The sequence below is a fragment of the Branchiostoma lanceolatum genome, chromosome 4 (assembly GCF_035083965.1).
Source record: "Branchiostoma lanceolatum isolate klBraLanc5 chromosome 4, klBraLanc5.hap2, whole genome shotgun sequence".
Lineage (NCBI taxonomy): Eukaryota > Metazoa > Chordata > Leptocardii > Amphioxiformes > Branchiostomatidae > Branchiostoma > Branchiostoma lanceolatum.
In genome coordinates this window covers 24,090,662-24,117,540 of record NC_089725.1, presented here as the reverse complement: position 1 = coordinate 24,117,540, position 26,879 = coordinate 24,090,662, and the positions used below count along the sequence as shown (strand labels likewise).

General features: G+C 44.2%; 1 protein-coding gene across 3 annotated transcripts; it reads right to left on the bottom strand.

Annotated features, from left to right (window-relative positions):
- Positions 1–84: 84 nt before the first annotated feature.
- Positions 85–26,879, bottom strand: LOC136433526 (visual system homeobox 2-like). Of its 3 annotated transcripts, none has more exons than XM_066425831.1 (7): positions 26,416–26,879; positions 15,659–15,743; positions 8,575–8,698; positions 3,501–3,681; positions 2,767–2,892; positions 2,385–2,470; positions 85–2,025 (listed from the first exon to the last, which is right to left on the bottom strand). In XM_066425831.1, the coding sequence occupies exons 1-7, from the start codon at positions 26,717–26,719 to the stop codon at positions 1,879–1,881; spliced, it is 1,053 nt and encodes a 350-aa protein (XP_066281928.1). In that variant the 5' UTR covers positions 26,720–26,879; the 3' UTR covers positions 85–1,878. The 3 variants fall into 3 exon arrangements, with proteins under 3 accessions (XP_066281928.1, XP_066281927.1, XP_066281929.1); XM_066425830.1 differs by having other exon boundaries at positions 2,767–2,906; positions 3,503–3,681; XM_066425832.1 differs by lacking the exon at positions 26,416–26,879 and adding an exon at positions 16,004–16,123 and having other exon boundaries at positions 2,767–2,906; positions 3,503–3,681.

Sequence of the window (26,879 nt, the reverse complement as noted above, 5' to 3'; positions counted from 1 at the left end):
ATTGCTCTTAAGCTTTCAATCCTCCTTGGTTGTCTAAGTTTTCTTATATGCCGTAAATAGAATAAAAATACACTATGCACAAAGTTCTCAAGCACAGGCTTTTATTTACAGAGCAACAAAACACAAGACATGCACAACGTACACCGGGGTGCTGCATACTGACTCAGCAAGGTATTAGTTTTTAGCTGTTGATATGGCTGAAAACAGGGATTTTTTTGCTAGCAGGTAGATATAACCTTTATACAGTTGTGGATTTTTAAATACAAGGCTAAATATTTAAGTGCTGATTTGATAGCTACCAACTTCATAAAGCAAGATCTGACAACTGCGTAAACAAAAAACGTTCCATCAGACTAACAGTTGGTGTTGATTTGTCAGCATGCTGGGCACTCCCAGACAACAAACACATCGCTTGGCGAACAACGCGGCACAGAACAGTACAGATATATAAGATTGTACAAGCAGTGGATGGAGAACAACATTGACCTCATAGGCATCTTCACTCTCGGCAAAACTTTGTCGTGCTCAAGATTATTTGACATACATGTAGTCAAGGGTCCAAAAGAAACTACATGGCATTACCGAAACGAAAGTGTTTGATTCATCGCTAACAAACAAAATGATTTGATCGAGAAATTGCATCTTGAAACGGCTGATATTTTACTAGTACTGATACACTTCAACCCGTTTGTAATCGCGGGTCGATTAAAGTTGAAGGTAACACATTTGAAAATACTCCACGACTTAGAAGAGACGAATTTGCTGTGTCATAAATGATAACGTCATGCTAATCCGAGTCGATCCGATTATAAGCCAGGTCAACAAAAAGAAATGAAAGGTTGATGATAATCGCGTCCGCAAAGATGCTTTTAAGTTCAAGTTGCGTGCCATCATGTAGCATAAAGCCTCGGGCGGTCTCCGCACATGCCCAATTTATGGATTTGACAAATTACAGGTAGGCCTATTAAGGGATCGCGCTAATTGCACAATGAAGGATTATCCGTTATTAAACCCGGGAATCATCCCGACAGTTGGAGTTGACGTCTCTGTGGCACAAGTTAGAGGTCATCAGTACGCCGGTCGGCGGCTTTCATCACCTGGGTTAACGTTAGAGACCTGTCTGGGGTACAACTCGGGAACAGGAGACCAGAGAATAACAGCGTGCCATCCCGAAAGGAAAGACTGTCTGGTTGAACGGAAAACCTACATCAGTTCTGGTCCACATGGATATCTAATATATGTACACACATCTGGGATTTATTTCTTTCGGGGGAACGAAAGAAAACGCCTAATTGTAGAACTTATTCATGACGTCCAATATCAAACATGTTGCTATATAGATGTTGGTTGCTCTTTCGCTTTTTTTTTTTACACAGTGTAATGTATACATGTGGAGGTGACATGAAAATCAACATGCAGATATATGAACTGTGGCATAGTAATATGCTATTTTAGAGGAAGTCGCTAACCTGGTTAGAAATTGGGAATACTCAAAGTCAGGCATTCCAAAGAAGCATTAAATAACCCTGTTACAAACAAGCAGTTGTAGAATATAATAGTAACAGGCTTGTAACTTCGAACGTGTATACGTTGCTAAGCAACAGACTTAACTAAACCACCGCGGTGATTCCTTACATATTTTTCCTAACCAGACTTTATACAAGAACGATGCAAGGGAGATCTCGAAGGGATATGGTGACATGGAATGAGATTAGCGAGACCTCCGTATATTTTACAGAAGCTCCTTACAAAAACCATGCTGGTTGAGCATAATATATAGTTTTCTCGTAGACAATGGTGAAAATAACAATGGGTTCATCAATGTGCTTAACGTTTATTATTTGACTAGATATCCCTTGATTGTACACTGGGTCTTGTTTAGTTTGGATCTAGACATTTCTCCTCTGCACTGTCACTATCGGGCCCGTGTTCGGGTGTGCTCGGAGACCCCTCCTTCCTACAGCTCACGGGTCTGGAGTTACAGCCTTCTGCCGTGCCACGGTCTCTCTCCGCCTCTTCAAGAACCTGCAGGCAAGGACAAATGCAAGAAACCATCATGAGAAGCAATTGATGATAAAGCCGCCAATTTTCTTTCGTTCCTAAAAGTCTATCCCTCGCGACGTATCTCCACGAAACCACGAAACCAATAGGTAACGTTATTTACTTTTATTTGGTTCATTCAATTTCGTCACTACACAGTAATAAACAGGACATCCAAAAACGAATAAGCGCGCGACGGAGTGGGGGTAGGCTTAAGATCATGAGCAAGTGTGTGTATTTTGAGGATCAAATCTGTCAGAGATGAGGTTGTTTCCATATGTTTTCAAAAATATAAGGGTTCAGATCTTGGGTTGATTCTTTGGAGTTTCTGACGACAAGCCTACCTTTGCATGGTGTTCTTGTGCCTTGGCTCGCAAGGTGGCGATGCTGTTTGATCTCATCTCCTCCTTGGACGTGGTTTCTTCGTGAACTGTGAAGAAGAATTTGATTGAGTTTCATTGACGATTAACCCATGAGATAGCTTTCAGAAGAAGAAATTTTCCTTACATTAGTACTGTAGTATTAGTGCATGTTGTAACTATCAGCTTGGGCCCTTCCAAACTGTTGGTAGATGTCTGACCAGCAGAGCGACACACTTCTCACATCCAAAAAACACAAACGAATTTCAATAGAATTTGATGCAGGCGTTGACTACTCGTTACATTTCAGGTGTTGAAGGTCACCGTACTCTGAAAAGTCTTACTTCTACATTAAAACGGCTCTCACCTGACGGCGGCCTCTCCTTCTCCTGAGCCTCCTCGTGGGTCTCCTCCATCTCCTCCGCGGAGTCCGACTTCTGCGGCCCTCCCGTGGTGAGCGCCTGCTGGATCTCCACGGACTTTTTGTGCATTCCTGCGGTCATGTCAGAAGTAGAAAGTGGGAAAGAGCCACATGAATACATGCACATAACATGGAAACATGCACAAGACTGTAGTTTTAAGTTTCAAAAGTTTGTAGTCCTATATCGAATAGAAAAAGCATGCAGTGGGTGCCGTAACAGGAAAAATTGGACGAATTGTTGTACATGTATATGAATGACACTAGAACAAGAAGAAACGCGCGGCTTGGCTCTACTATAAGTAGGCAATGAGATTCGGTTAAACTACAAGCCCAATAATTGATGCAAAATAGCAAGGGCTATGTGTCTTTCTGTACCCTACGCAACAAGATTAGAGGTAAAGGATGTGCATGTCGAAATAATGTTAAGCTGCAATAAACTATACGGATATTGTACTTTCCAAGAAGGTTCGAAACTGATTGTTTTAGAATACGGCCGTAACATGTTTTGTAATGTAGAGATCTAGATGTAGAGCCATGTGCTGAGTCAATGCAGAGATGGAAGCTAAGGTCACATGTCGACTTTTTTCGTCGCGTGAAGAGGAGGTGAAAAGTCATAGGTTTGAGGTTGTGATAATGACTGGGGAGGTGAAAGGTGGTAGGTCGAAGGATTTGATACATACCAAGCAGCCACGGCGCACAGGACTCCATGATTCCGTCCTTGGCGGACCTCAGGATGGACTCGGGGAGCGGCAGCGAGTGTCGGACCATCGCCCCGTACAGTCCGTACTCCGCCATCACGCTGCTGCGGCCCCAAGTCTTCTCCTTCTTCCGCCACTTCGCGCGCCGGTTTTGGAACCAGACCTGGGGAGGGCAGGGGAGGGAAGCGAAGGGAGGGTTAGGGCTAGGGATCTAGCTTTATAACCTGCACGCGGTTTCCGGTAGAAACCGTTCGGGATTTTGGTTTCGTTGGCGAGCGACACCTACATTTCGTTGTCTCAATTGCAAAACCGGGTGGGGGGGTGGCAGCCCGGCTTCAATCCCCTGACCAGCAGTAGAATTGATATATTATACTGGCCTGTTCCTGTATGCCGGGATACACACATGGCCGATGCATTCAAACTACAGTCACAATCAACCATACAAGAGTGTCCCGACCAGGCGTTCTAGGCTTTGACGCAACAAGCTTTGTCCGTACTGATAAATACTCCATGCAGGCCCGTGAAAGGTAAGACTAAGAGCAGGCCTACACAGACTACCCAAAACGGTACAGCCAAAGCTTGTGTATAAAGTTTTTGTTTTAAACTATGACCAGTCAAATAAAAGTTCACTTTGAAGTGCCATATGAAGTTTTACAGAAAATAAGTAAGAGAGAAGGCCTTCAATCGAATCTAAACAAAGCAAAACAAAACAAACAAACAAACAAACATAGTAGATGTGTACAGGAGACAACGATGAAAATAAGGGTAGTTTGGAAACACTCAAATTGTATCGATAGCAAACGTGAATGTTTTGTTCTCTGATTTTGCATGGTCAACGTAGTAGCAGAGCCAATCGAAGGCAAGTCAGCACCATGGACAGAACCGATGTATGCGGTTCTCTAAGATATCGTTCTTTGACATAACAATGTGTTGAGTCTGATTTAGTATGAATTCGTGGTAAATCATAGACCATTTCAATCTACAGAAGGCCGTCGAAAACCACTCAACGCAACATCTGTTTCGCTTCCAAAAAGGCATTTATAAAATGTCCTCTAAACTTCGCGCGGTGTTTCGTCCGAAATAGCCGAGAAGAGATAGTGCTGTCACGCACAGGCTTATAAGTTAGAGTAGTTGAAGTTAAAGTAGCCAAACAAGTTTTAAATCTGTCCATTGGTACTAGAGCTCGGCTGATTGGCTGATGGGCTAAGCTGATAGTTTTTCATGTAGAGCTGGGCCCGCTTCGCTGTTGGACTAGAAGAGCAGTTTGATGGGACCTTTCTACTTAAGATAATCCCGCATACGCACAGAAAAGCTCCCTCGGACGGTACGAAGTGGGTCCCGTGTTTATAATGGACGTGCATTTTGTCAATTATACAGAGGTTTGACAAATTACCTCGCCGGGGTGAGGTCGAGATCGGGGCCGGGAGATGGCGGCGGGGCTGCGCCGGGCTTTCATGCCGCCTGCCCGCGCTGGCCGCGCCATTTACCGCCGCCCCGGCAACTCCCATTCTGCAAGATCAAAGCCTCCAGATCCAAGAAATCAGCCGGATAGCGATCTGGGCGCCGGGCTGTCTGAGTGAATTCTGGGAATGACCTAAAAGTGCGCGCGATTGTCGTCGGCAAATGCGCCAAGATCTCGACCAAATTGCCCTTGAGTATCCTTGCGACCGGAGTTGTTCAACAATGTAAAGAAAGAAGTTGATCTGCATACGTAAGTGACTGGAGTGCTATGGTGTTGAATACGGGAATGTTGTGGGCCAAGGAAGGTGGATGCTCTCCTGTACATCTAGGCCTTGACTTAAAACGTTCCCTTCTATATCCACTTCGGTCAACCAAGTCAGATCGTCCTTGTGCAACAAAATGTCCCGTGACTCCGGATACTTGGATCTAGATTGTGGAAACCCACTCATAATGCGACCCATCCATCAGCCGTTTGTGTCAAATTTGCTAAAATGCACGTTATCGATTGACATGATTCATAATTTTTGTCATTTCTTTCTTTAAACTACGATTGTTGGTACATCCTTTTGTTGCAAAGTAAACTAGACAAAAATCACTGTAAGAGACTATCTCTTCTTTCCCTTACAGTGAACAAGTTGTATATTTCTTGTTTGTATATAAAGACTATAGTACTAGTACTCCATTCCTGTGGCACATGATGATGATGTGCTACAGTGTTGATGCCATTACTGCACCCTGTTCGCCCACACCCCGGCAGAACTCTGGCCCGCCGCTCCAGCGGAATTACCGGCCGCCAAAGCTATTGTATCCGCACGGAGAAGCAAGCAATTAATGTGAGATTTACGATCGGGTCGTTAATACATTAATGGCTTTTTGCTCGCCAGAAAATTAGTTATTAAACCCCGCGTGTCCCGCGGGTCCATTTGGGGGCTCATTTCCAGGAATTGATACGGGGCTCTGAAAGGGGTTCTCCTGTTGCTGGAGTTGAAGTGTTGTTCGTATCAGCGCACTCGTAAAATAACTTATGTATGTACGAAGAATGCGATGACGACAGGTGTACACATGTACAAACAATGATTTCACACATAGCTAACACTGCGCTTAGAGGTGTATATTCAGACGAAGAGAGAAATACAGATCTATTCAGATAGTCGCAAATGTGTATCTATATTTTCCAGAATGCTCCCGAGTTTCCGTTTCAGAATGGTTTTCGTTTTGAAAATAGTTTTGGTCAGATTTTGTAATAAAAAAAGTATCATACTAATATTATCTACGACCATAGTTCATTGCCGTTTTCTCTCTTTATAGAGAGAGCTTAGATAGATTTCGTGTGGAGGTACTTCTTCTCTACTCTACTTTGGGAGATTTTTGTAGCATTTTGTCCCCGGAAAGAGAATTTTGTAACATTTTGTCCACGGAAAGTCTCCCCAAAATCGATGTTGAGAGCCTCAGTTCTGGAGCTGTGGCGGCACACAGCCTGAGTGATGTCGCCTGCCCCACCCCGGAGTGGAAGTACACTTAATCAAAGCGGCTGTGTGTAGGATCGATCATGTTGTCAGGCCGCGCTAACGGCAGGTAATCAGGCCAGGGCGATGAGGAATGGCCGCCTGATCGGGACGCCATGTCCGCAGACTTTTTCTCGTTCGAAAAAAAACGACGCCAGCAAGGGTCCACACATCCAAGAACGAACGAACAAAGAATTAGAGTTTGTCGCATCTTTTGTCAGACTCAGAGCCTAGATATTCAGTATGAACACGAGCCAGTATGTATGTGCTAAAGGTGAAGACGGACCTAGCAGTTTGTCCGACTTTCATACAACATCTAACTCACGTACTGCGCCATCGACACGACTTCAAATAAGGTTCCCAACTTCTGTCTCCGTTAACGGCGGGTAATCAGCGGTTGTGTGTGATAGATGGACGTGTGGTGAGTGCAGTATGTCATGTCTGGGACTATAGTGTTACTGCTGGCACAGCTCTGGTGAAGGATAAAGGGGAGAGAAATGACGCCGCCAGTAGCTGTCTGAACTGTCGCGCTAACGGCAGGTAATCAGGACTGGTACGTGAGGGATGAGACAAGTGCTGCTACTGATATGATTGCTGTGTCTGTATTCCGTGTTTGATGCTTTATTAGATATACATTAGATTAGACATCTCTATGTGTATTTGTCACTTCTATCTGATATAAATGTTGCACTTTCCTTTTGTTTCACGACCACTTGTATCAACAGTGAAGACCGGCAAACTGAACACCTGGATGACCCTATCAAACTGAACAAATCACAGCATGAGTCATGATTGGTTGAAGTCTGTTGGTTACGTAACGAATTTCAGTATTGGCGTTGCCTTTTTTTGGCATGACAACCTGTGTAACCATTACCTAACTAACATTCAAAGATGTCGGTTCAAAATTTGTAACGAACATAGAAATAGCTAATACATTGATTCAGACAAACGGACGCGCAGTCTGTATTCAGCTTATTCGTCTGTTTGATCGACCATACCCAGAAATCGTGACTGAGAATTAAGGCGATTGGCAATCAGCTTTGTTGTTCCTATCGTTTGACTGCTGGGTCCGCGGGCTTTTGTTCCTGGTCAGTTGGCGGGCTAAATCGAGCAGAACTGGAGGCGGTGAAAATGAGACTGCGCGCTGGTCGATAAGGTGTGACGTGAGGGGAGAGGTCAGACTCGTGACGAGCGGCCCGAGTCGTGGTGCGCAGAATAAAGGTTGAGATAACGTATCGAGAAGCACAGAAAGAGGAGAGTTTTTCGAAACAGCTCATAGCACAGACCTGGCGCTTTGCGCTATGAGACCGTTTACTAGCTATTCGATACGAACAAACAACAAGTAAAACTGAAATTGATCCAAAACACGATTTGAGGAAGTGAAAAGGATTGAAATTTTGTTAGGAAGGCGACAGACTATAGGGGGAAGGCCAGAGCTGAGCGGTAAAGATGGAAGTTTTCTGGGCACTTAGTGTGATGACGACACACCTCCATACCGGCCAGGGCAGCGGAGTTAGCCTGTGCATATGGCTACCACCTGTATTCCCCGTATCAATGACTTTGATATGTGACAAATGGAAATTGCAATATGACAGCTACCGGCTTCATACATTGCAAATTGTTATAGTCAGTAGAGCGGCCCATCTCCACCTACAGTTTGATCACAACAAAGCACGTTTCTCTTTTTGATTGGAGAACTGGACTGAAACGATGCGAATTAAAATTTTCGCACCATAACAAGTACATGGATGAGAGAGCTAGTGGTCTATTACGTGGAATAAACCACTGATGCATTGCTGAGAAAATATTTTAGATAAAGGATCCCAAACGGTACAGATAGCTAAACGAATAAACGCACAGCTCGATCCCTTCATCGGCTAGAATATGACCTCTTCCCAACCGACAGGAAAATACGATATTTGTTGTTTTCATTTTGTTGACTATACACATGTTTGACAGTGTGAGACTACAAAAAGGGAATGTCAACGGACAAACAATAGGAAAACGAATAAACGCGCAGGTAAGTGAATTGAGGAATGAATAAGCTAGCAAACGATTGGTTTAGTTAATGCCAACAACGGCCGCGTTACCTGTATTCTGTCCTCGGGTAGGTCTGTCTTCATGGCGAGCATCTCCCGTGCGTACACGTCCGGGTAGTGCGCCTCGTTAAACGCCTTCTCCAGCTCCTCCAGCTGGTACGACGTGAAGATGGTTCTGTGGGGGAGGGATGGGGAAATATCACTGTCACTATCTTACGTTCACATCCAAAGAAAAGGATATTCAGACAACGAGACTAAACTACAGCGTTTCTGATAGATAGATAGCTTGACATTTCATTGTAAGATTTGGGAGCATGCAACGTTGCTCGCGCTTGACACCCTACGAACAACAATGTCCGCAATCTTATTGCCGGGAAAACAACGGTGTATTCTTGAAGTGCTGAGAGAAAACAACTGTCCACCGAATAACATAACTACATTGTACATTAGAAAGGTAACGCAAAACATTGGTCTGCGTGGAAACAAAGATGGGGGAGAGTGCATCGGAGAATAGAAACAAAATAACGCCAGTCACTACCAAATAAGTCACTAGAGAGACCTCTTCTATCGCTATATATAGTTATGTCAACATTTAACCGAGAGAAAAAAGTAGTGTCATGGGTATAAACCAACCGTGAAGAAACCATCTCCTCCGATTGAACACGTAATTATTTTCCTACTGAAGCACGGTGACCTTTTGAACGATTGATAAAGCCCGGGAATGTATCTCAGTCAGCCACATGACATAAATACAATACAGTACGAGACATGTTCTGGCGGTTTTATTGGTTGACTCTCTGCATTCCTTACATTCCAATCAATGATGTATTATAAATGATGTAGCCTAGAATTTTACGGTGCCCACATCTACGGCTACAAACGGCAGAAAAGCAAAGTACTGAAAGAAAGACCGAAAATGAGGTAAATACCTTTTGCAATATCATCAACAAAACATCAACAACGGTGTTTCTATCTTCTGGACTAGAGGACGTATGATATTCCCTTCCATATATAGAGACAGAACCTAGTAACACCTGCACGTTTAAAAGATATTTCTATACCGATTCTGCTTTTACTCGTTCAGCTCCATTGCGGTGATGAAGAAGCTTATTCTATAAATCGTGGTTTCAATGTCCAACAGTGAAACTGTCTGCATGCATTCTTATGCCAAAGTCACAAACTGTTTACTAGAATTTGTGATTTATTTCTGGGTATAAAATACAAAATCATGATTGTTGGGTTGGACGACAAATTTTCTGACAAATGAGGTCATCCAAGACAAGACTCACGCTTGGAACAATGTACCAACCAACCGATCGGCCCCTTGACAATATACAATGTATAAAAATACCAAACCAAGGTAAAGCGAAATAATTTGCTTAAAATCAGTTCTTTCTCTATAACTATGAGAAACTGTTTGACTTGAACTGTTATCTATTTCCAAATTTTACCAGCGACTGGCAGGTTTTTATTGAATTTCAGGAGCGATGACATGGTCGTTTCGAACTGCTGAAATGCTCATCCCGCCGTGTTGTCGGCCTGACCTCAGACGTCAGCGGACGGCGGCTAGGTTGACCTCAGGTCTGCCCGGTCCTGTGTGTGATGTCCTGGGCTTCACCTCAATATTACCTCCAGACTGTACTCATCATAACGAGGGGCAGCGGGGATCTTCCTGTCTCCATGGTACACGTTTGTTTACGTTGTCCAGCCCAGGTGGAAGCGGGGAGCCCGCAAAATTAAGAACAGCGTCGGCAGACCACTGATGGCGACTGACAGACTGAGGCTAGCTATTCCGCTCGTAGGGCTCTGGTACACTTGATGGGGAGCATCATTATAAAACTTGTTCTACCTGGACAGTAAAATAGACCCTATTCTTCCACTGTGGGGACGTCTGTGTAAACATTTTCCTTTGTTTTCAGCAAGTGTATGGACTATGTTAGAACGCGAAATAGCGCCCTGGGTGTAGCAAACCGGAGACATGTCTATGTAGGAACAACAAAATACTGTCTTCATACAACCGCCAATGGTTCGATGATCACGTATACATCACAGATAGCTTTCACTAGACTGTATATATATTTCTGAAAATAACTTCCTGTTCCTAAGTCAGTGTTTTGTTCTGTAGGATCCTGAGTTCCCAGCTCAGTCGGGAGCGGGGGACCCAGCAGGCCGCCCTTCGGCCTGACATCTCTATCCGCCCGGGGCGCAGCTGCTCGCTACCCAGGGGGACAGGAGAGTGCTACAAAATTACAGGTTTCCTTCCCTACCGTCACTTTTCGTTATTTTCCTGTCCGAATCCGTTTAGAAGCTCATTAGTCTGTTTGTTAACACGCTAAATCGTCACTGTGTTGAGATAAAGACGATGGAGACCTGGCCACACACTAATTTCCCATGCACATGTGTCCCTTCCGAATTCTTAGGTTTTTATTTCATTCTGACAACACACTTGGACAAATTTATATAAAGATACAGTTCCAGCGCACAAGTACCCACAAATTTAGTGCTGAAGATTGTGTCCCTTTCAGTAATATATGTCTTCTTCATTTCCGAACATTTCCGAACAGACGATGCAAACAACACTCGGCTTTAAGCAGGCAGTACAGGAGCAGATGTGGATTCTACTACAATACCACAATTTCCAAAGTAATGTAAAACGTTACATAATGTTGGCTCTAAATATCAAAGCTCTAGATGAAGATCAGGAATAGTCGCTTTTCTAGTGCTGCATCTTTAGAAAGGGGCAGGAATCAGGTTTCCTTACTCCCAAGTTACCGTTTCTGTGCGATGATTCTAAGAGCCAGAGCGACACACTAAAAACAGACATGCAGCGACTTAAGAAGGTAATGACGTTAGTTCAGTTAGACCCCCATTCCACTAGGACGGCGCTCTCACCGCGCTCTCACGGCGACGTCAATTTGGCCAGATCGCCGTGAGAGCGCCGAGAGCGCCGTGAGAGAGCCGTGAGAGCGCCGAGAGCGCGGCGAGAGCGCATTGGGAGCGCGGTGAGAGCGCCATGCGCGCCATGCGCGCCGTCACCTCGGCGATGGTTTTGAACATGTTCAAAACAGTCGCCGTGAGCGCGCCGAGGATGGCGATGGGATCAAAGGGCCGCAGCCAGGGATCAAAGGGCCGCAGCGCTCAAGGATCGCAGCGAGCACTCTACGAGGATTGAATGATTGAATGGTCTTAACTGTAGTTCAAACAAATTTCATTCTTGAAGCGGTGTATCTTGAATTTCTGGGAATTTTGTGGTCAAATCAAAATTTTCCTAGTGGTATTACAAATTGACGAATAACTACAAGTACTTGCTTCCATTCAAAATTGAATTCCCTCCAAGTTTTATTGTCTGTGGTTCAAAAAGTGTTTCACAATTCTGTGATTTACGTTTCTATGATGACGTAGCATGATAAAATATATTTATAGCAAACAGGATACATGACAGACAAAAACCATATTTGAACAAATATATAACTTAAGACACACACTAAGCGACCGTGCAGCGATCAAAATTGAATCTGTTTTCCCCTTGATTTTATCATTCAAATATGATGCAAGAGGTAAAGGTATGACTGAGAAGACAACAAAGCACACAAAACGAAAAAAAAATTCGTTCTTTATCTCTAGAATTCGTTGAGTGATCTGTGAAATCTTTGGTCACTCATAAAAAGTTGCTGACATTTGACATTTTGGTCGCGCTGAGGTCGCCGTAGAGATTCCACTTGAGCATGTTTTCCAGGAAATCGGCGCCTCTCACGGCGCTCTGGTCGCCGTGAGGGCGCGGCGAGAGCGCCGTCCAAGTGGAATGGGGGTATTAAACAATGGTGCTGCTGTGCTGTGGCTAGCACGGCCTGCCAGTCGTCAGCACGTCCCGGCCACCGGCGCTGTCTCAGCGGTGTTACGGCTCCTGGCGTCCCGCCAACCCTCTCCAGCACGGCCCCTAATTAGACCCACCACCACCGAGGAAGTTCACGGGCAGCGCTAAAGGGCAGTACACGGGCGGGAACGTAACACGAGCGGGGCACCGATAGAGAAAGCAGCGGGCGGGGTAGCCGAGCTCGGCAGTATCGACGGTACCCTCTCAGTCGGCGATATTGGCTGTGATTCGCCTCTAGGGTGGGCTTTTGTGGGAAGTCTTGATGGTCAAATTAACATCAAGGAGAAGCACACAAGCTGTAACATCTTTGGTGGGCTGGAACACTGGCACAGGTAACGCCGTGATGGTGAAATGGTTTACATCTTCTGACCACAGTTTTCTGCTCCATGACGCTGGTCATTCTGCTCATGCATTTGCATCTTACTGTTCTTCTCATCACAGACGTTGTGACAAAGCAATTGAATCGAAATATACCAGATCTTCGAATAAACCTTCTTATTGGCATTGGCCATTGCCTATAAGTAGCCGTATCCCCCATGCTTGTTAAAAAGCCATGGGCCGACCTGAAACTTGAATCGGCGTAAGCGAAACGGTTGTCGTACTGTCAGAGAAAGGGCAGGTTTATAATTAGAAGGATTTGACCATAAACACAATTCGAAGACCTTTCCAGCGTTTAGCGTCCAAACCAAGAAGATGGTCCTAGCTGTGCCGGAAACAAGAGAGGAGGAAATTGGGAAGGAGATCGGCGGGAATGGGGCGAAGGTTACATCAACCCCAGCGTGTGTCTGTCTCCACTACCCGCCGCACAGTTTACATCCACCCTGCCCAGTCTCGCCTCGTGTTACAGGTGACACGGGTGGGCCTCTGTCCGCTCGGAGAGACAAGATAGCCTAGACTTCAGGCAGGTTAGGGGCAACTCTTTCAGCTCAGCTGCTGAACCTTACATCCCTCCAAAACAGCTCTAAATCTCCTACCGTAAAAACGAAGCAGGTGGTTTCAGGCCAAGAGAGACCAGACTAGCAAAGAATCTGAATCCATACAACTAAGTGTGGCACTATCAAAAATCCAAACGTCCATGCTAGATTTGGCCCATTGTCATGCCATTGAGCATGAAGTTTAGCACACGTAACATCTACCTGCAGCAGCCTTCGAGGTTCGAAGTTACGGCCACTGGCACTGCTGATGCTTTCCACCGTGAGGTCAAGTCAACCATGACAGAAACGTCACATACTGTGCAAGTGTCGCACAACTATCGAGAATCCCAACCATAGAGATGTGTCCCTTTGTCGCGCCATGAAGTTTGGCACACAAAACATCTACATGCAATTGGTCATACATTGGTCTTATTTTGGAGGTCTAGGCTACGCCTACGGTCACTGTCGAGGTTTTCCACCGCGAGGCCATGTCAATCTTCGCAAACTAACACAAACGTCACGTTGTATTCCGAACTTCTCCATTCGTGTAATGCTGTTTCAAATTACCCAGTTCGTGGTCCGACAGTACAGCCAGTTTCCCCGGGTGTCTGCCGCCACCCATGGCGATCTGCAGTGGCTGTCTACCTGCCAATTTGTCGATAAATGTCGACAGACAGCGAGTTAAACCCTCACAGCTACTTCTCTGGCACTAACTAAGGGCATAACTAACAGAAACACCTTCGCCTCACAGAGTCTAGAACGTGCGGAGATGGCATGTGCCGTACTGGGATAGTACAAAGGAGTAAATTATGCTATATTATGTGTTCCGTTCCCTAATGAATATATTAGTCATCAGTAAAAGAAAGATCATGCAAGTAAAATATTGATTTTCTATATCTTTCTTCATGCCAGGCTTTTATTGAGGGTAGAAGAAGAGCAGCACAACCAATGTAATCTAGTTCAGCTGACAGTAAAACCAAGAATTTATCCCCTACGCAGTCAACTCTCAGTTGTTTTTAACAAACGCTATCCAGCGGTTTCGTTCCCTTGACTACGTAAGCTGAGGACGGACAAATATTTTGACTGGGATGTAGCACAATAATGCATATCATTTCGCCCAACCCATTTTTGGGCACCTGAAATCACTAAACCTGCGACAAAATGTTCCTATAACCCATTCCCTTTGGCTTGGAACTTCTGAGATTCGATAAATGAAATAGTCCTTAACGTGTGTTCCTCAGCAAAGATTTAAGTTTGAAGATTCCACCATGCCAAGCTTCCTTGTCCTAAGAAATGAAATGATGGAACAACAAAAGGATTGCCACGCCCTTTTTACTCAGACGTTATGCGTAGTGCATCCCTTCACTTTCAAGGATAGACCCAGGATGCACGACAGACAACATCCTTTCGGAACTTTTCCTCAGAGCTTGAATTAATTCCAACAACCAATGCCAAGGACAGTCAGTCTCAAAGACAAAACACAGCAGTAAAAAAAGAAGACCCACATGTGACCTCTCGTTACCACTCCATTTAAACGGATTTCCCGTGGAGGAGCCTACAAACGAAGAAACCACTCGTTGACTTCTCTGACCTGCTTGCGTTACAATAAAACAAGTAGAATTTCATTCTAACCGCGTCGAAAGAAGACAAATGTAACATCCAACCAAATTCAAAATATGGTTTCCCGTTGTTCATTCCAATTATTTCAAAAGGCACTACACGCACTGTCCCAAATATGAATGAAAACATTGGCATCACCTTCCTCCCGACTTTTGGCAACGCAATTCGAGGATAAAAGGACTTCTTGGCAAGCCTAGCCGGCTTCATAATTGCTATAATTGTAACGAACTACCCGAAATTCCCAAGTTTTACAGTTTTGTCGAGCTTTTCATTGAAGGTCAAGACTAGAGCGTACCCTGTCTGAAGTTCAAGTTTACAAGCGGAATGTAGCAGCGGATTCAGTGTCTGTTTCTCATTTTTCTTGCTCAGGGCAATAGCTCAATAAAAGTACTCCTCGTACCAATATTTCCAGTGGGATTGTATCAAACAAATCAGCACCTTAGCAAACACAAGCATCACCTACTGCAATGATATTAGTGGGGGCTTTGTAAAATTAGCCATTGCCTTGATTATGTCATTAACGATTCAAATAGGGAAAGTTTTGTGAAGCTCATTTGCATACGTTCTTTCCATGAATGAACTGCTTCTACTACAGCAGATGGATGCGCGTAGCACTTGTAATGTCTGCATATCGTCTTTCAAACCTGTCTATTACAGATAAAAAAAATGCAGCATTTTTGTTTGAAGCAACTGAGCCGTTTTTCGATATTGAAAAAGATGCCCCTACCTGTGTCTCCTCTTCTTTCTCTTCTTCTTGTCGTCCCTGTCTCTGTCCACATCCTTGCTGAGGTCTGGACTCCTGTGGTCTTCTCCTGAACAAACACAGATAAACAGTAGTTAGAAATATATTCGAAATCCAGGCGCGAGTTCCAAACTTTTCTGGATTATTCAGCACAGGTTAAACTTGAGTGGCACAACGATTCTGTGAAGGAAAATCACAATGATCTGCTGAGTGATTTCGCCCGGAAGCCGTGACTGTCATTAACTGCACAAATGTGGCAATCAAATGCCCATCAGACGGCAGCATTACGCCCTTAGCAAATAAGGCACAGTTAGCGCGGTAAGTACTGACTTTCTGATGAGGCAGCCATGATCGCGGTTAGCTGGGATGTACTAAGACTTGTACGGAGCTGGCAAGGGCGCGTCGTGAGGAGGCCGCCGCGCGCTCCTTCCCGCCCTTTTGTAGGGAGGCTGTCGCCTTGACAGCTGAAAAAATGGCGGATTAGGGAGGATGGGGGACCGAAGGCGCGCACATCGCCAAAATATATTGCCCAATTTCCCCCAACTTTTGCTCAAAAGAAATTTAATCCGAGCGCAAGTCTTGTGTATTACCTCCATTAGACGCTGACACGGGGAAAAGTCGCGTAAAACACGATCATTTTTCACACGATTACTGCGGTGATGGGGCATCCGTCTCCCTCCGAGGTTCAATTAACGTGCGCCAGGTAAAATATGGGGACGAGAGGTCAGGGAACGGTGGCCCGACCTCCCCCGGCAGTACCAGGATGGATGACTTCGCTTACATCCAGCAAAATTAAATAAATACAAACATAAAGTGGCGCAGGACGCTTTGGTGAGGGGGGAGCCGCGGTGGACTGGTGTGCAATACTGACGATTCTGTATGATGTAAGATCTGTAGTTTCCTTCTGTAACTGTTGCAGGTAATCACTGATGGAAACCTCAGTAATAAATGGCCTCCGTCGTCGAGAAATGTACTCTTGGGTTTCCTCTCCTGTTGAATAACTCGGTCTAATGTGAGAAAACGCTCGTAGCATTCTTAGCAGTGATTTCAAATCAGACCAAAGTTGCATCGTCTTGAGACAGTTGTAACGAGACCCCCAAATTTTTAGTTCTTATTTGTATGCGTCATATTTGACACATCAGCAAAGAGACCAAAACAGATCATGGCGGTGCACTAACAGAACTCATCACCCAACACAAGATGGCTTATTCCAACATTTTGTTTATTCATAAGTATCACCTATACACCTTTCATATTTATTGATACGTTGTACAATTGATTACTGTATAAGCCAAAGAAGTGTCTGCTTCGTACGTGTTGCATTTGGAAAGTTGTAGATGCCAAGCTGAACCCGAAGTATGTTAATGTTCGTCTGTGAACTGCCGCCATCACCGGAAACTCTGTCAATGCATCTGCACTACCGACTGTCAGATTGGCTGGCCTTCTGCCGACATCGGGGTTTTGTGATGCCCCTTCTATTTGCGACTGGACGGATTGGCTACAGATGTATGGTTATGGTACAGATGTATCAAACGGTTATAGGGCAGGTTTGGGAGTCCCGGCACAACGTGCATACATGAAAGAAAGCACTGTTTACCATTCGATGCAAACGATTCAAAGGCATATGAAGCAGACTAGTGGTTCGTGTTTCAGAGCTCTTGTTTATGATATCAAACTTCAAAACAAAATGTTCTTGGTATCTCTATTTCAATTTTACTTGCAACAGGGATATTCAATAATGCAATGTAAAAACAATGAATAGATCAATACAAGTTTTATACGTGCGAGTGGGAGCCGACTTGAGAGGAAAAGTCAACAGTTCCATGTCCTTGGTGCTGAAATGGGTTCATCTACCCGTCTGGCCAGCTCAAGTTTGGCGTTCATTCAATCCCTCTCCAACATTAGCCGGCTACACTCTAGTCAAATGGAGGTAACTAACGACATATGGCACACTTAAAGTGCATGGCTCGCAGCCATGAATCTGCGTCAGACCCGCTGAATGTGCCGTTTATTTTTACCGGCTGCACTCCAGAAGCGATGTCCGCGCGGCGTAAATGGCACTTAGGGCACTGCCGGAAAAGTAGCGGCTTAGCTAACGACGCGTCGGACATTTTCACCGAGGTGCTGTAATTGACCAAGGAACCGTTATAGGGGTGATTGCAAAACGTACTGAGAGCAATGTGTGTGAACCATCACTTGTGTCGTAACAGCCGAGAGAACTTTTCCCCGAAGTTTTCCCCGAACCTGTTATCTCTACTATTGTATTCGTCTGTATGGAAAAGTTTGATGTCTGCAATCATCTTCCCCCTTTTTGTGTGTCATCGGGTAGATAATAAAAGAGCGTGTAGGTACCTTTGTATCATCTTTTGCACCTATCTAGATCAAGCACGGATAGCGAACCTACAGATGCCATGCATATGTGTAAAAAGAAAGTCTAGTTTTCTACTCTACCATTAAACTCGAGCACAAAATCCTACACGACCTGCACATTCTCCCTCCTGGCGGCAGAACGCACCTAAATGACGGTTAAATGGTGGCTTTTAGCGCCGAGCTGTTTTCCCGCCGAGCAAGCGGCACCTGCCCGACGACTGGTTAAGTGGGTAAATACAGGGTGTCCTTTTCCTAACATTGCCCCCCTCCTACTAGCACCGCGATTTCAATAAAATTACCTCTCTCAACAATCTACATTGGCCTTTTATTGTGTTATAACAAGCACACTTCTATGTTAGGTGGAGATGGAGAGAGACAGCCTAGTGGGGTAGTGCCTGTGTAAGGTGAAAAGTTGTTCTAACCATCACAAAGTAACGATGTTGCTAACATGCTGGTTATGTGTACACAGAGTTGTGGACAAAGCGATTCGTTATATATAACTTAAAACGCGTTGCAGTGTGAGACAGGACCTTCGACAAGATTCAAGAATGACAAGATACCCACCGTCAACCCAGGCAGTAAGTAACCCTACATTTGTTGCAAGCTTCCTCGTGTTATTCGGTTTCCTAAAGAGATCATCAAAACATCAAAACAACGGTTCTTGGTTGATGCCATTTCGTTTTCGTATAAAAATTCGAGCGCTTTTTCCTACTAAAAACCCAGTACCTCATGCCTCTTTTCAGGTCCTTAAACATAAACGTATAAATATGGAAAGCACTAACAAACGAACGAAAATTATGTGAACAATGTAAAAAGAATAATACAAACTTCGGCCACTTTCTGCTTCGCTCTGTTTTCTATTACACTGTAACTGAAGGATTTTAGGGCAACAGATATTTTTCTGATTTTGTTATTCAAAATAGGTTGTATTTTGTTTTTGAAAACTCGTGTTTTAAAAATTCGTGACTGCGCAGGCGTCATTTCACTCTGCTTCTTCAATATCGCGACTTCATTGCTTGATTTTACCTTTCTCCTCGCAAGTCTTCCCTACCTCTGAGCAGTCGTATCAAATCGGTCAACCGATTCGCTATTCTATCTATCGATCAATCAATCATGTAATCAACCAATAAGTCAATTGATCGGTTATTTGATCATTTGTACATAATAACATTGTAATATTAGAAAGTACAAGGCTGGAGTCTCGCTTTTATGGCCTTGTCCATGACCCTTAAAACGGCGAGGCCAGCCTTCCGCACAGATAATAGCGGTTGTGCTGAATCCAATATTCGACAAAACCAATAATTTGATAGACCAAGAAGAAATATGTACGGTGCTGTACGATGAAGACATAACGTTTGTGGAAGTTGGGTCTCTATTTTTTACGCAAGCAAACTGTGCCACAGGAAACTTGTAGCTGATATATACGTTCTCACAGAAATGGAGTTGGTGAAGATCTGTGATTTCCTATAATCATTTCCCAACACAGCCGATTGGGATCACGTCATCTCTCTAACGACATTCCCTTCATTTTCTCCCCACTTTAGCAATCAGGATAATTAAAAGTCATTTTCCAATTAGGGCGGCTCCAGATTTCTCCGGGGGCCCTCCCCGTGGCTCCCGCGGGACCAGGCTGCCGCCGTTACCGCATCTGTCCCGTGCGTTGGCCCGTTAGCGTCGGGAATTGTAAAAAGCTTCCGCCGTAATTTCATTTACTCGCACGGTATATTCTATTCATCACGGTACTCTCGTCATCCTGAAATCTCGGAAATATCCTCATAAACAGGGATAACTTCGTTTTACGGGTTGAATTTATCCCTGATTTTACAGGAATGCAGCTCGGCCTGTAAACTCGGTGAGTGAGCCAACTAACGAGCGGTACACATTCTCTTACTGCAATCGTCCGGCTCTTAAAATGAGATTTCTGTGCAATTATACATCACGCCTCACTTACTGCGTTAGTCTCATCTTTTATTGGGCACTCTGCCCGTTAATTTTTGTTGATATTCCTTATTGGAGTTGCTTGCAGTGTAGATTCGTCTCTGTATACATACTCTCGTTGGGAACGGCGTCACTCGTTGAGATTTCTTTTGTAAAGTCGCTCGGTGTGTATGGTTAAAGATGGGAAATTTTGCAATTCACATTCTGTTAGGACCACAATTGAATATATGTATATTTCAATAGATCTAACTCTATTTCGAAAAGTTTATCGATATTTCTTTACGGGCCCCTCGTGATGTGTTAGCCACATTGAAAGGAGTTTGACAAAGAAACACATCAATCACCAATTCTGTCCAAAACCGTGAACCGTAAAAATAACATTGATGACTTCATCACGAGGGCCTGTCCAGAAAACGATTTCAAATATGAGTTTCCTACATTTGCAAGTTGTTGATTCAAACTGAATCTGCCAAGGCAGTAAAACATACCTGCATTGCAACCATCCTGTTTCATAATACATCACTAAAACTGTTGGTTCATCATATACTAGCTATATGATGAACATATTGCGGTTTGTGTAGTTTCTTATCCTTTGATACTAGGACGATTCGGATATGAGTTTTTTTTGTTTATTTCGTTGTGTTTATCCGCTATGCAAAATATTTCCCTCGCTTCGGCCAGGTTTTCCTTCGGTCCAGATGTGTGTCCAATCTCCCTACATTTTACACGGACCAGTACTGTTTTTATCACTCGTGTCAACTACAATGATTACAGCGTGTTGGCGTTGGATCTTAATACTCCATTTAGCTGATTGGTATTTTCGTTTCCTGAGGTCTTTTGTTGTCCACTTTACAAAGGCAAAAATAGTTTTACATCCTGCGGGTAGCCATAGCAACACTACGCGATCACAGATATAATATTATGCAATGCCTTCACCGTACATGTCCCGCAGCAATTGAGCATCTGATTCTGTAGTTTAATTCCAATCATATTGCGGTTTGTGTGTGGTGTGGGTCAGATGGGACCCGTTGGCCTGTGGCAGAAAATATGGGAGGGTAGGGCGCACCGGGACTGGCGGTCTGAGTCCGCAATAGTCAGGCATGAAACAGGTGCATCAAAAATCACATACAGTACATTTATCGTCATAATGTTCTAATTTCTACAGGGGCGCTGTTTTCGGTCGGGAGCCTGGTGACAAGAAGGTTGCAGAATATGTGAAAATTTTACTGTGCGTATGCTATAGAGGCCTGTAACACCGTGGCTTCATTTTTACCCGCTGCCAGACCGAACAATGGACATGTTGCGGTCCATTCAGGACCACGCTAACACCCGTGACCTCGGCTCGCTATAAGCACCTGCTGGGAGACCTCATACCACTGATTAAAACCGCTTTATAGCAACTGTTACTGATGTATGTGGCGTGTAGCAGGATAGGATAAACAAGCAGAGATACACGACAGCAAAATGAGTCCAAATGAGCTCCGTTCAAATCAGATTGTCCTGTATGTACAACCATTTCTATCTGAAAATTTATTCCAATCCAACTCTCTCATTTCTATACGAACATGACAACCTGACTGTTTTACTGCTACTAAACATGGAAACCTCAAGCCACTGAAACTACCGCAGCAAACCGAAACTGGTTGATACGTTCCATGCGGATACATGTTTTTATAGACGATGCCAAGACGGTTCTTTGCACCACAACATTCACCACAACTTATCCGGATGTATATAAGGGCTAGTTTAATACCCGGCAGGACATCCAGCGTTTGTTTTCCCTCTAAAGTGACCGTAACAATCGAACAATAGCCCCCGTCTGTGCGGCTAACGGAGAGGCATCTGCGGGCGATAATTAAGAGGTGATAATCGTGGTTAATCGCCCTACTTGCCCCTCCGGTTCCACACCTACCGTTAATTTGTTAAGCCTGAGGACAAGCTCAGTGTTATGATAGTGGTGGGGAAAAACCAACATCAGTCACGTCATCGACAAAACAACGGGCACCCGAAGAAGAATTTGATAGAATTTTATATCTTAGAATAGTTTTACTACTATGCAGATTTGGTTACCGACGATACTATATTACCTATGAAACATTCTAGGCTCCGACAATTACAGGAAAATATTTCTATTTTACTTATTCCATGAAATGCGAAAACTACTGTGCACTGCTTGAAAAGGGAAATTCGAAAATATGACATCTTTGATATCATTTCGTGTCTGTGTTTTGAAAAGCATAGAAAGAGTAAAAAAAAGTGCGCAATATCAATAATAAACAAGTGTTTCCAGCACCATCAAAACTGGCTAATTTCCAAACTACATTCGTGCGGAATCAGGGGTTTATTACCCGCGATTAACACAATGTACACGTCCTGTTCCAGTTTTTAACTTGTACGTGTCAGTGTTGGCCTCTAGTCGGAGATTTGCAATTCTGTGCACCTGTAACTCTGTCAACAAACATTGCGGGGCATTTCATCTTATAGCTTACGTTTGTGAAGGTTAGACATCCAGTTAAAAATTACATTACAATGTCGCTTATGCATGACTGTGTGATTTGCCATGTAAAAACCGGTTTTTCTAGTCATTGTATATAAGTACTGGTTAGTTCTGCTAGTTCACTTTAGTGACGCTGAAGAAGAGTGGTGGATGTCACTCGAAACGTCCGGAAATAAATCTCCGAATATTTATCCAGCTGTAGAGTTTGAATTTCTCCTTATATCTTATAGCTTACTTCCATCAGTTTTCTTTTAAGACAATGAGTTAGTTGTGTTCAATGTTATTTGTTCTAATGTACAAACTTTACAACGTTACTTTGTTGAAGGATAAAATCTTCTTATATAAGAAACACTACTTAAGATCAAACCGGTTTTGGACCTTTCTAGAGAAGAACGCATGCGCAGAGCTGCTAACTGAACGATTATCAGAAGATGATGTACCGCCTACCCTTGGTTTAATGGGATGTCTGGTATTTTGCGTCGAACCTTCATTCTGTCAGGTTTCAGTCATTTGCTGACAGCCGACCACCAACTAGTTTTAAGCGGAGACCTGTTACGTACGGTTCCTGGGCACAGTTAGTATTGACACGCAACCACTGGCCACCAATGGACGGCCGTTAGCAGTCACTGTCCTACATCAGCGAAAAGTTTTAGATACATACACTTTGCACACCATATTTAGAGATTAACTGTGTAAGTTGGGTATGGACGAGTGGTTGGATGCAGTGTGGATGTATGGATTGATTGATGGATGGAAGAGATGATGGATGGTTAGATGGATGGATGAGGAAACGGATGAATACAGAGGACTGTAACGTACACTAATGTAAAACACAGATCTATAACTTATCGTTCTACTACGAATATAGCTGATATCCAAACTCTACACAAAGGACTTCCACAACAATTAACACCTGTGTAATAATGCGGCGGAACGCCTCGGGACACCGCAGCCGTTTATCGCGGCTAATGTAGCAATGTACTGCAGTAATGTCACAATGTTGCTATTCACGGGTAATGTAGCAATGTTCCAATTAGCCATCACGGCTCGCCCCCGGGAAATATGGACATTAACCGCGCTGGCGCAACAATAGGTCTGGACCGGACTGTAATAACCACAGGCTCCGTGGAAGAAAAGGAAACCTGGATTAATTCTGGCCTCCTGTCTACCGTGAAAAGGCTCATTACGGACAGGCCGGGCAAGTGGAGCAGGGACAGAATAACCGATAACTTAGAAAGGCAATTTTAAGGTGGACGGAAACTGAAAACATCTAGCCAGCCAGGGGGCATAGCCTGGTATGCGTTCTGGATTTGTTCTCGCGGGGATTTCTTGTTTTTCTTGGGATTTGAGATGAAAGAATGATATCCAAAATATCATTTTGATGTACATTCCATTCCTCAATTCTTAAGAATCGGTCACTGCAGGCGACTTGAAGTGTTCGCTAATAAGGTTTATTCTGACATCTTCTCAATTCTGAATCAAGGGCATGACGACAAAACAAATAAAACAGAGAACACGAGTGACTTTATCCTGGAGACCACAGTCGAACAGGTAATCCTGAATCAACCATCAGCCCAGGGTAACATCTGTAAAACTGTGGCTCAATCTCGTCTCACCAAATGGGCAAGTTTTACTCTGTTGTCAGAAAGGGGGGGAAAGATCAGACAGATCAAGACGAGAGAGACCTCACCAAACTACACAAAACTGACACCCTTTTCTTCTTTTCTTTTAAGACAATAAGCCATTTCTTAAGACAATAATGAAACGTCGACAGGGTGCAGCCAGAGCGTCTAGTTCTGCACAAATAGCACAACAAAGTGACAACAGTAGGATCTTACCGTGGGATCACTTCGTATCAAGCCTTGAATAGACGAGCGGCAAGATTTTTAGGACACCTCGTCTACCACTGCTTCCAAAAAAGAAGTCTACCCCAAAAGGCGTAGATTGCATTCCGTAGCAGTTCTTACAAAAGTCACTTGTTCCACTTGTCACCATTGTTAACTTGCACTATATCTGTATATACATTTTCTATGTATTGTTTCATGTTGCAATTAGCTCTCGGGCAAAAACTTGCAGAAACTCGATATTCATGTCCGAATATTGGTGCCCCCCTCACAAACCCGGTGCCCTGCTGATCAGGATTCCGTCCCACCGAGTGTCTGCCCCGGAGGAGCGGGAACATTAGGTGTTATCGTCCGGCTATTGTCCGAGACTACCGACCGAGAAAAGTCGAAATGAAATTAGCAAATTGAGCAGAAGGCGAGACCTTCCGACCTGGTTACTCACTTCGGCGACCGATAATGTCCAGTTTGATGGCACGATAGCAAACAGAACCGTGAGTGTGTCAATAAGCAACAGAATTTACCCAACAACAAGCGATAGGTGTGCCAGGCAGGAGAGCACAACAATTTTCCCATACTGATTTTTTTGTCGTCGAAACTATCCCAGACTCTCTGCCCGAAATGGGACGATTCAATACCCACCATAAAGGAAAATCTGTAATGAACAAATATCTCTCTGATATGACGTTTATTGTTATTGCCTGTGAAAGTCCGAGAGATGACAGTATAGCTACATTGCCTTGGAGTACTTCTATTCCGACATTGTCAAGGACACGACGTGAGGGTTTGTTTTATGGCGCTTCGGTAGAGACAATCGTGGCGTGATTAGGTCTGTAGAACGAGCGTTGTGAGAAATCAGAACAGTGTCGGCTCCAAAGCAATAACACAGACCACGGCACGTTAACGACATGTCGGACACACAAATGTCGATACTAGCAGATCAATGGATCAAAGTTTGGTGTTGACTTTGAAAAGTATTGTAGTAAATTCAGGTAGTGGACGATATCTGACGTGTCGTCGGTCCGATGTCTGATTGTTTTGCCTTTACCAATATTTGGAAACAATGTACCTAAATAAATGTACATACAGGTTCATTACCTCACATTCACGGAGAACAAAATGCTAATAAACTGTTGAGTGGCTTGCGTTCTTTTATGATTTTACAAGAAAGGAAGATAACAGGGACATTTTCATCTGTTATTTCACTAATCATTTCTACGAAAACATGTTAACAATATCACTGTGTCCCTTCATCACCGGAATACTGATCGTTATCGCTGTTGTTCATGTAGATTGATTTTGTAAACGAAAAAACAATACTACTAATCACGATATAGATGTGTCCATGGCTGATTTTTTTTTTCAATCTTAGACCCCAGAAGAAAAGTCAGAACAGTCCCATTAGACAGCAGGTGTGTCGTCACTTAGATCTTATCACAACAAACGGACAAAACTTTTTTTCACGAAGGGACATGTCATGCTATGAATGAAACGTGAGGTCCGTCGGAATTATCTAAAATAATATGAAAACATTCCATCCATTATGTGCTGTACTTGACTAAATCGACGGTGTGTAGACGTTACTGAGGGCGAGGATAGGCATTGGCGTGCGATAGCCTACACAGAAAGAAAGAATTGTCGTCATCTATAATTTGTGAAAATGGGTGTACGACTGTGACTTGTCGGCAAGCATAGCTTTTGAATACGGCTGTATTTTCTGATGGGTTACCTCTTGAAGACATCGGTACCCTGTCTCTCTGTGCAATACATGGCAGTGTAGATACAGTGAGACATGATTTCATTCCGAAGACGTTCACTGACATTTAAGAGGCGCCCGTCTTAGTATAGATACACTCTTAACGTATATCACTGTGGCCTCGAGTGCTGATAATATACTACAGATCAAACTAAACCCCAAACTAAAGCCACCAAACCTCATATCACTCGCTGACTGATGGTTGAGATATGAGGATGTCGTGTGGACGACCCGACCTGAGGGATCAGTAGAAGACATACCACTTCCCGTTATAAAACAACACATCTGTAACTAGTCACATCTCAAGAGAACCCTAGAGAGAGATAGAGATGGGGAGTACCTTGTATCTGCGCCTCCAGGAGCTGCTGGTCCAGTTTGTGGGCGAGGGAAACCGGTGCGTGGATGGGAGGGAGGAAGGGCGAACGTGTGAAGACAAAGGCGGGCTGGGGGAGGGACACGTGGATGGTGGCGGGGACGGGCGTGCGCGCCTTACTCCTGTCGTCGTCCCCCTTCCCGAGTCCTAACAGCTCTTGGATGGCGAACGGGCTCCTCATGACCGTGCCGGCGGTGGGAGTTCTGCGGGGCTGGGTGGCCTGTGGTCCCGAGACACGCGGCTGTGTCTGCACCGTGGTCTTTCCAGTCATGTCCGTAGCGACTCTATCCAGGAGTGAAAGTTTGCCCGTTGTGTCCGCACACTGCCTTATTATACTCCACACTGATGAGTTCTCCTGATTAGCGCCTTAACCCGTGGGCTGCGCCCAGCTAGAATAATTAGCTCTCGTCTGACGGCCTAATTACCATCAA